The sequence below is a fragment of the Rhodnius prolixus genome, unplaced genomic scaffold (assembly GCF_049639745.1).
Source record: "Rhodnius prolixus isolate KJV_2025 unplaced genomic scaffold, Rpr scaffold_12, whole genome shotgun sequence".
Classification (NCBI taxonomy): domain Eukaryota; kingdom Metazoa; phylum Arthropoda; class Insecta; order Hemiptera; family Reduviidae; genus Rhodnius; species Rhodnius prolixus.
Window position 1 is genome coordinate 15,523,337 of NW_027411635.1, and position 10,704 is coordinate 15,534,040.

General features: G+C 31.6%; 1 protein-coding gene across 5 annotated transcripts; it reads left to right on the forward strand.

Moving 5' to 3' along the window:
* Nucleotides 1–223: 223 nt before the first annotated feature.
* On the forward strand, nt 224–10,183 carry LOC141462049 (calcium/calmodulin-dependent protein kinase kinase 2-like). 5 transcript variants are annotated; one of them, XM_074143628.1, is made up of 13 exons: nt 224–465; nt 1,590–1,761; nt 2,984–3,126; nt 4,204–4,388; nt 4,527–4,580; nt 4,697–4,748; nt 6,140–6,283; nt 6,396–6,506; nt 6,606–6,802; nt 7,417–7,632; nt 7,717–7,884; nt 9,079–9,170; nt 9,947–10,183. In XM_074143628.1, the coding sequence occupies exons 2-13, from the start codon at nt 1,706–1,708 to the stop codon at nt 10,038–10,040; spliced, it is 1,512 nt and encodes a 503-aa protein (XP_073999729.1). In that variant the 5' UTR covers nt 224–465; nt 1,590–1,705; the 3' UTR covers nt 10,041–10,183. The 5 variants fall into 5 exon arrangements, with proteins under 5 accessions (XP_073999729.1, XP_073999726.1, XP_073999730.1 ...); XM_074143625.1 differs by having other exon boundaries at nt 6,396–6,802; XM_074143629.1 differs by having other exon boundaries at nt 6,396–6,802; nt 9,079–9,151; nt 9,947–10,084.
* Nucleotides 10,184–10,704: the final 521 nt, after the last annotated feature.

Here is a 10,704-nt window from a genome sequence, read left to right on the forward strand (position 1 = left end):
CCATTTACTAGAGTAGGGTTAGATGTTAGACTGTGACGTCCTTATTAGAACAAAACTTAATAGAATAATATAGTACATCGAAACCTTATCCGCTTTTGGGTGCATTAAGTACCTTGAAACGTTTAATATCCTTGAATAAAAATATGTATAATCGATTAGTACAAGATAAATCGAGTAAGGTCAGTAGGATGTCCTTAACCTGTACTCATGTATCCTCTCATGAAGTTGTTGCATTTATTTATTTATAAAAACGATTTATTTTTTTAAAGGAAGAGTACCTTATTTTGTTAGAATTACTTTTTTTTATTATTCCATAAAGTGTTTTTAGATTTTTTATTTAGCGATTTAAAAGTGTCTTGCAGAAGAAAATATATTATTTGCACAATTTTATTCAGTGTGTGGGCAAATTTTGAGTGTGTCCTTCGAAATTACTGTTTAAATCGAACAAAAATATGGGTGAGAATAGTAAGTTAGTATAAAAGTTCGTTATTATCGTTAATTTAATAGAGGTATATATTATTATTTTTCATTTAAAACATACATATATCCATACTAGCTATTTTTTATGGATATATTAAAACCCTGCTTACTGGTCTTATTTATTTATTTCCTATTAGTTTTATTTGTTCCGCTAATGCTTCGACCTTATAGCGGATACATTAACATTGAAATATTGCATATTATATTTTAGGAAGTGTATATATAATACATACTTACTAGTAATAACTATTAATAAACTACATTTACATTTACAATATCGAAAACATATGCATTATTAATTTACTTCGAATTTTATTTTAAATATTTGGTTATTCTTTTGTGAACTGTAATCTAGTGTACACCCTTCCCTGGATTGGGACATGTTGCGAGGGGCTGACCTTACTATACTTATGCTGACCGTGTTATTAGTAGTTAAATTTTGAATTCAAAAGAAAATTCGCGTATTTCTTTTGGTAATGAAAACAATCGAGTTAATGAAAGTTTTAATAACTTAAGGAATGTATGTACGTTAAAAACACCGATTTTGGTGTTGGATATTAGAACAAAAAAGGCTGCACTCAGTGTTCATGTACAAAAAGATGGAAAATCCTACTCATTTGAGATTTGTCAATACTGGCCAACCTTTAAAAGAATCTTGAACGGGAATAATTAGAGGACAAACTCCTCATATGGCCCTCCTCAAATCTTCATGTTTATCTGGTGACTGAAGGATCGTGAAAAGTTTGTATACATTATAGTAACCTGCTCTTGGTTCCTGAACTATAATTGACTTAACTTACGTTATCCCTAAAATAAACATAATACGGAATAAGAATGTACACATGTGATAACAGCAGAATTTCTTTTATCTTTATAAAATTTAGCAGTAAATTTGTTATTTATTCATTATTACTTATTAAAATACTAAACAAATTTTCCCTACTCGATTTGCGATGCCTGACACTAAGTGTCACTAAGATCATGACACTAAGTTCATTTAATTAAAATTTATTAAACTGTATTAGGAATAGTAGCTTTCTAGGAATTAATTTGGTACACCTTCGTATATAGTATGCATACTAAAGGATTTTTTTGTTTTGATTTTTCAGTGAGGAACATGTTTTATATCAAACGATCTTTGGAAAAGTTTTTTAACTAGTTGAAGGTGAAATGCATAAACAATGGTGTTTTGTAGAGTTAATTGGATTAACGAAACACATATATCATGGGAAGTCAACTACACGATCACATTCTGATGGGATTATGTTTCAGCAGTAGAGAGTGAGTATTTTCCTAGTTAGTTCAGTTTAATGATGTTTCCTTAGTAGTTTATTGTGTTTATTTAGTGGCCTTTTATTTTAGTCCTTATTTGTGATAGTAGAGGGAGGTAACAGAGCTCACAATGCCGTAAAAGTTAAGTATTTTAAGCTGACATAGAATCTCTAACTGAATAATGTTATAAACAAGGTCAGTGACGCCATTGAAACGTTAGAGGAATGAAGACCCAGGACGACCTTGTGAATTTAACCATTGTGGGTACCATCTTGGTTTAGACCAATGATTTCCTGAAGGGTAGGTTTTGGTGAACGAAGACCTCGCACGTTCGGGCATTCAGCTGCGTTCAAAGGCTTCCTTGTCTAACATGACGGGTGCTGTGAGGACCTCTGCGGCTTTACAGGTTCTTTTTAATCTGCCCCAATTCACAATTACAGCTTAATTGTAGACCTAGATGTGGCATCTCGAACGATGGAGATGCAATCAACCTCTCATCTAGACATTGCGAAGCGTATCAAGGAGACTATGAAAGTTCCAATAAAATTGGGAGTTTAAATTAACAATACTCTCTAAATCAATGTCTTGAAAAATAAATATTTAAAACAATTATTTGTACAGCCGAATATTGAGGTATCTTGTATTCAAATTAATGCTTAGAGTTATGTCTGTTTTTTTAAAAAAAAATTATACCGTACACAAGATTTACGACCAATCTTGACACATGTTACGGCGTGGAAAGCGTGACGTGTCTGCAACTCCATAGAAATTCATTTTAATGAAATTACCAGGAAAGCATTATGAAAATTAAGAGGCAGACATACTGGTAATTATTAGTAGACGTGTAAAGTTTGTAGAAAAATATTAGTTTTAGGGAAAATCGCTAAAATACAAACATTTAAGAGGAAACTCCGGTAAGTCATTATTTTCAAATTGGAAATTTTGGCTACAAATTTGATTTTTACTAGTATACTGAGATAGAATCACATAGTAAACTAAACTGGCACTTTTGGGAAACCTAATACTCCCATGTTCCTAGAACTACGCCTCATCGAGTGTTCCTTGAAAAATGTTTCAGATACAAATGATAGACCTACGTTATGAAGGTAGTAATAATGTGGAGAAAATCGGAAAACCGAAAAGTCGAAAAATCTAAAAATATTTTTCGATAAAAATTGAGTGTGGATGAGTAAAAGAATGATTGATTTCTTACTAATTCTTTTGTTGTCAGATGTGATACGGCTGATGCACTAACTTCAGATCCTGAACAAAATAAAACTGCTGATAGTACTGATGCTGATAGCCCTTTGCTCTCCGTTGGACATTCAACACACACACCTTCAGCTTCCAAACAATGGAGTACTTCTGATAGTGGTAACTAATTGGTCCTTCGTTTTGTAACCGTTTACAAAAATAATATTTGCAAAAATTCTTCATTCACTTTCTTTTGTATTCTAAAATTCATTGAGGTTAAATTGAATCTCGCAGGCGAATATTTATTTTTGTGGAAGTAGCTTTAACCAATGCGAATAACTTCGTTATGTTTCTGTAACTTTAAAGACAACTTTCCGAGATAAATAGTATCTGCTGACTGAGTTGATAAGCAAACATCATTTAGTATAGTTGAACCTTATTAACTGATTAACCGCTTTTAATATATGTGTTTCAGTGTTCAGGTTTAATAATTTTCAGCAATTAGATAAATAAGGCTCCTTTATATTCTCAATAGTAAATATGAATATAGTAAATATACTTCTTTATTATTAGCTATTGCTATTTTGAAAAAAAAGAAAGTTAACGCTCAGTTTCATATTAAAGAGTGTGAAAATAATAGTAGCAATTAAATAAGACAAAGGAGTTATCTGTCTAAGTCATATGGTAAACTCCAACTTGTCACATAAAGTCAAACGCAATTAGATTTAAACAATTTGTCCAATAATATCTTCCGTCATTTTGCAATTATTACTGTTATTTCATACAGTACTGACACTAAAATTCAGCTCTGGGTATCTTCTACTATTTCCGCCAATCTTCATTTTGATAGCTCAACACTTCAGTTTTAATTCTCTGATCTCTACCACCTATACATTTAGCAACCTTAACTTTAGATGTCTTAACTTGTCCAGGTGCTTTATTTTAGTTTTTGGCATTTTTGAATCCACCATTTTTACTACATTTTGAGCTAACCTAGATTAACTATAATAATCACGTTTTGCTCCTCAATAAAGAGATCATGCGTCTGCAGTTGGAATTCTCTACTTTTCTTTTTAATGAATTTTATTTAATGGTTAATAAAAGAAATTAACAGTAAACAATGCTTGCTAGTCGCTTCCGTCCACGACACCTAATTGGTAGTTGGACCTAAAGCCCGCCTAAAAAAATTGGCATTACTTTACTTTACTTTTTTATTTAAATACTAAATTTAATATTAAAGTAAATTTATTATTACAGCAAATGCATGCCTCGAAGAACGAACAAGACGCGCAATATACCCAGAAGTACCATTTTCCCCCTACTCCTCACCAAGATCCATAAGAAAGAAATCACCGCTTAAAGAATCCAGGAGAGTGTCTATAGATAAATCTGGTGCTTACCTACAACTCAATCAGTACAGTCTTCTTGATTCTATAGGACAGGTATTTGTTTTAAATTATTTTTTGATGGTGAGTTTTTTGCGAAAATGATATATGTTCGATTCTTTGTTTTCCCTTATTAAATTTAATATTGCGTATTGCTAATTGGCCTTTTTATTATGATGAAGTTGTTTTTTTTAGGGATCTTATGGATTAGTGAAGTTAGCGTACAACGCTGAGGATAATACTCATTATGTAAGTCCAAATTTACTTAAGGATAATAATTTAAGCTCATACACTAATGCTCAATCTGGTTTAGCTTATTTTAATATAAAATTAACTTTAAATTAAAAGAATTGTATGTATTTCAGGCTATGAAAATATTATCTAAGAAAAAGTTGTTCAAGAAGGCTGGAGTGTTTGGTAAGATCTATTAAATCTCTTTTTACAGACATTTAGCTCAATTTTTCTGTATTATAATTTGAGTAGTATTATAATATTAAAACTAAGTTTTTGTTAAGGAGATAATATAAAAATAGGCTTTCAGCGTTGCGTGGGCATTGTTCCCGTAGATAGTTGCAAATCTCAATAATTTTTCTAGCAGTAATGTTCTGCCCAAGCTATTTTAAAGCATTAAACAAATAAATGATCAACATTGCGTATCTCTCTGCTCCCAGAGAGATGAACTGTATCTAGTTCAGCGTTATGTATAATTAGGGTTAAAGTTAACCTTTGTTCGAATTATCCTAGTGAGAGAAGTGCTTCTTCCGGCCGACCTTAGCAAACAAAGTTTTATTTGGGATACGTATATTTTGTTACTTATTGGCAACTTAAGGACGGATGAATACTGGACACTTTGTTTTGTTACATTTAATTTTATAATTATACAAAAAAAAAAATAATTGAAACTTTCACTAAACAACGACGACTTATGTACACTATGATACTCAATCCTACCTGGACTAACGGAATGGAACTTTGGGGCTCAGGCCAACCTTCCAGTATCTACGAAATCCAATCCTTCCAATCAAAAACACTTCGTCGAATTGCTAATGCCCCTTATTTTGTATCAAACACTACCTTTTACCGAAATTTCCTTGTTCCCTATGTTTCTGAAGCTGGAAGATCCCGTTACGTTAAATTCCATGCTTCAATTTTCTTACATCATAATCCTGTAGTTTTCCAACTTACTAAATTGCCAGGAAATCCTCCAAGACGGTAGAAGCGCAGGTGATCACGCAATCTTCTTCTTACTGAAGTAAGTGCCAGTGCACAGTAGTAAAATGTTCTTATTTGGGAGTTTCACCATTGGGTGAATTCTCCCTTCAGACTACTCTTGTATTTATACTATTTATCATGTTGTATCAGCCTTATTGCAAAAATGTATTGCAGTTATGAAAATAAAGGAAAACAAAAAAACTTTTACAGGTGTTAAAATTGAAACTAAAGCTTCTTAAAATTGTTTTAATAAATATTTGATTAGATATCTCTTAGACACATTCATCCAGTATCTTCGATCTATATATTTGTAATAAGTGGAATTTAGCTTACCACTTTTAAGTTACCAATTCTAACAAATACCTTATTTTATTTTTATTGCATATCGCTTAAAATATTGCGGTGTTGCGTATCTCTAAAATACAATAGATTGTAATTTTTAAAATGGTGAGGTGTAAGATTCGTGTTGTTGTCTAATGTAATAGGAATTAGAAAATTTAATAATGTAATAATGCAGTAAAAGCAAATCATATGAGTGTTTCATACCAGACGTTTTTACGAGTGTAATTTGCATAATTTGAGTACTTGCATTCTAGGAAGGAAAAATCCTAATCGTAAAGAGATTAATCCTCTGGATAAAATATATAGAGAAATTGCAGTTCTGAAGAAATTAAACCATCCAAACATTGTAAAGTTAGTTGAAGTTCTTGATGATCCGGTTGAGGATAACCTTTATTTAGGTGAGTTTCCTTTTATTTTTTAAGAAATCAAAATGAAAATAACAGTATTTGAACGTTTAGGAATATTTATCACCTATATTCATGAAGTTTTTATTCATTTCTTTTTTGGCAGTGTTTGAATTGGTGAAAAGAGGAGAAGTACTTCACCTACCTACAAAATCGCCGCTTACCGAACAGAAAGCTTGGGAATATTTCAGAGATGTTGTATTGGGGTTAGAATACTGTAAGCTATATTTATTTTATACCGAAATAATTGTTCGATTTATTAACCATTTATTAACAAGTTTTATAGCAGCCCCGAAAATTTATTTTATATTTACAGTACACTTTCAGCGAATTATCCATCGTGATATAAAACCTTCAAATTTATTACTCGGTGAGAACGATCATATTCAGATCGCTGACTTAGGAGTATGTAATGAATTTGACGGTATTGATGCATGTCTAAACAATGCAGCTGGGACACCTGCTTTCGCCGCCCCTGAAGCAATATGTACTACATCACATTTTAGCGGCAAGGTGGGTAACTTTGCTGAGTTTAATTACTGAATATTTCAAATATTAGAAGTATTATAGGTTTTAAGTGTTTTGTTTTTCTCAATCATACAAAACTTCTACTAAAACGGAAACTACTAATTCAAATCTTATATCCCGAAGATGTTTAAAATTATGTGTATGACCCCACTTTTTTTTTCGTGAAGGGATAACTTTTTTCGACTTAATAAAATGGATCATTCATGTTGAGAAGAATACAATTCGGATATAGCCGCAAGACCAACAGGAACCCGCCAGCGGAAAATGAGCTTCCCTAATTCCATCACGCTAAGAGGTCCATTTTTTTAGAAATGGTTTTCTTGTAGGTGTGTTTTTGAGAAGCGTCGCAAAATTAGCTGAATTTCTTAATCCCTGAGCTAATTTTTAAATCGCATAGATCTTATCATAAGGTTTTAAGGTTTTATAAGTTTTGGTAGTAAAAAGGGTACCAAATAAGAAAATGTTAGTAAACAGGGAAAAGTAAGGTTACAGCTAAAAAATAAAACAAAATAGAAATAATAATCTTTTTTAACACCCTTGTATTATAATAGTTGTAAGAGAAAATTATGTGAGTGTTTAACATCAGATTATTTTTATAGGCTTACGACATTTGGTCACTTGGTATAACATTATTTGCATTCGTTTATGGTCATGTTCCATTCCAAGCAGAAAGCATTCCTGCTCTTTATAATAAGATTAGAACTGAAGATTTGATATTCCCAAAAGAATCAGTAATCAGTGAAAGTTTGAAAGATCTTATCAGTAAAATGCTATTTAAGGATCCAGTCAAGAGAATTAATCTTCATGAGATAAAGGTATAATTATACAAAATATGCTTTGCTCTGTTTTATACAATATTCTTTCAGTGTTTTAATTTGATGTGTTGTTCGCGTTATCAGGTCCACGACTGGGTCACTAATAAAGGTGAAAAGCCGCTACCTACAGAGAATGAAAACTGTCATCTAGTAGAAGTAACTGAGGAAGAAATTAGAGATGTTGTTACATCCGTGCCCAAGCTTGATACTCTTATTCTCATTAAAGCCATGCTCAAAAAACATTCTTTCCAGGTAAATATAATTAATTACAGCAGAGGTTTCCATTAGGTTGTTGATTTCAAACGCTTTTTGATTTTAGTGTAGTAATACAACAAGATCAAATCTGTTACCAATCATTAATTTTAAAGTCTGTCAACAGGAAATTATTGATTTTGATTTCTTTATTGATTTTGTTCAATTTTTTATTTATTTATAAACGTGTTGTTCTTGAAATTTTAATGTTCACTTGGTACAGTAGAAATATTATTTCTATTTAAAACTTTTTTCCCGGAAAAGTTATTACAGTAAGGTTTAGGGAAGGGGTGATATTATTGTGAGAATAGCAGTAAGAGAAAGTTATGTACGCACCAGATTATTACTTTTAAGATCTCGTAAAAAGAAGTTCAAAATCAGCCAACCGGGAATACCATTTGTCGTTTTTTCAGTTTTCATGATTTTCTTGAAAATGGCTCCATTCCCTTTAAATTCCGTATAATCATTGCACTGAAAATTCTGTGAAAACATTTTAGGAGATGTACGCAAGATTTTCCTCTTAAGTGACATTTCAGTACATTGCATGTTGTAACTTGCATGCACATATTAAAAATCGTAGCCTAATTTATTAAAATCGGATTTAGAAAGTGCGATGGCCCCGAATTTTTTTTTCAAGTGGCACTAATGATGTTATGTTTGTTTATAAAAGTAAAGTAAAGTAATCGCCTATTTCTTTAGGTGGGCTTAACTTCCAACTACTGACTAGGTGTTGTGGACGGGGGCGGAAGCTCATATTTTACTATAAACCATTTTTTCTAACAAATAAAAAGTAATCATACGCGGGATTCGAACTGGGGACCTCCCACTTACAAAGCCACGCTCTTGACCACTAGACCAACACTTGACCCAAGTTTTTATATAATATTAAATATATGGTATCCTTTCACTTTAATTTGTGAAGTTTTATCCGGAAGGGTCATTTTAGATGGGTTGTGAAGAAGTTGGCGCTTTTCTTAGCGGGCATTTAACTACCACGCGTCTGACATCGTTTCTGTATCTCAAACAACTATCTCTCTACTAAGTACTGTTTTATTTAGAAAAATCTACGCAATAATTAAGAATTGTTAGTTTTTAATATAATATCTGATAGTTTTTATAAAAGATATTATACATTATCATTTTAATACAAAAAGATATTGTTAATTTTTTATTAAAACCATATTTATTTTTCAGAATCCATTTTCAATGAACCCAAGAATTCGTGGATTGTATTCAACTGGAAGATCGCATTCAGCTCCTGGATCGTGTGAGTGGTTCAATTCTTTGTAAGTTTAACTTTGTAACTTTTGGGCTCATTTTTAAATAATTCAGTTTGTTGTAACTTATTTCGAGAAACAACTGATTTGAGATCACCACACAATTTTTTACACTTTAGGGACCTATTCATTTTGGGGGAGGAAATAATTGCCAATTTCAGTATTATTTGATTAAATTTTTAAATTGCAATTTAACCTATTTGTCAATTTAGTTGCAATTGTAGATGGTTAAAATACAATTTAAATATGTAATAAAAAACAATGTGCAATTTTTAGTTAACATAAGCCTTAAAGATGCCCTAGTCTCTGGTCGTAAGCTTGGGGAAAATAACAAACTGTAATTGGCAATATTACCTCAACCATTTTTTTTTTTTCTGATTCATTCTCAGCTGATTAACGGAACAACGTGTTGGGAAACCCAAGCATGTCGTTTGGCTACTTTTTATTAAGAATTTTTGTGATCTGGTTATGACTATATAATAATATTTTTAGGCCAGTTCTCCACACCCACTCAAGATATGTTGAATGGTTTCCAACATCGCTGGTACAGTATCTCGAAAGTTGGGGGTGGGGACAACAAGAAATTAGGTATTTTAAAACCGGTATCTTAACGTGATCAAAGTGATCCGTTTTGCTTGCATTCGAATGCATTGCTGACTCATTTAGACCGATTTAATAACTCTATAATTGAATTATGTTAACACTTTTCTTTACCTAACTGTTTTATAAGAAATGTGTATTATTCTAAATTCAAGTATAATGTATATATAACTTCATTATTTTAGGCCCTTAGCAACTAGCAGTGCATTAACTCCAGTCGCTGAGACTACAGTAGTACATAAAACATCAAAGGAGCTTCCTCAAGAGAACTGTGAATAGTTGATTCGCTGTCTTTTTTTCTATTAATAAGTTTTCTAATTAAATGTGACAAATATAAAGACTTACTTTTTTAAAAATTTTAGAGCTTATAAAACAAAAACTTATTTGAATACGTAAATCCAAATCGTCTGGATTTGAATTTTTAGTTATTAATTTTGCATTTCAAGCGCAGCAGCTAAAAATTAAATTTATAATTAAAAATAATAAAATAAAAAGCTTACTAATTTTGCATTTTGTAATATACATAAAATTAGTAAATTGAATAGGTTTGTTAAATAACGGCATTTTTGAGACTTGCTTCTGCCATCATTTGTTACATCTTCAAAGCAGCTAGGAGGTGTGTGTGGACTTTATAAAAAACAAAACCTTATTCCATTTTTGCGTTCCCACCGTATTCAGTAGGCGGTAGTCCTCCAAATTCTCTGACAGGAAGTCAGCAACTTTCACTTCACATCTAAAATTCGTGTTCATCTCTACAAATATCTACTCCCTTGACACCTATTCATGTTTCTTTTCGTTTCTACGCTTCCTGTTCATTTCTATAATTTCCTCATTTTTTCTAGAACCAGAAATATGGTCGGCGCCATTACTTTTTTTTAATCTGATCCTTTACATCTCTTCAATTTCCTCTTCGTTTTGTCTAATCTTTCTGTTCATCTCCACA

What these genes read in the sequence shown, in the direction of transcription:
- LOC141462049 (XM_074143625.1), top strand. Translation starts at nt 1,706, where the DNA reads ATGGGAAGTCAACTACACGATCACATTCTGATGGGATTATGTTTCAGC. An exon ending in CTGAGGATAATACTCATTAT is followed by an intron (nt 4,581 to 4,696) that starts GTAAGTCCAAAT and finishes TATGTATTTCAG; the next exon opens with GCTATGAAAATATTATCTAA. An exon ending in CATCACATTTTAGCGGCAAG is followed by an intron (nt 6,803 to 7,416) that starts GTGGGTAACTTT and finishes TTATTTTTATAG; the next exon opens with GCTTACGACATTTGGTCACT.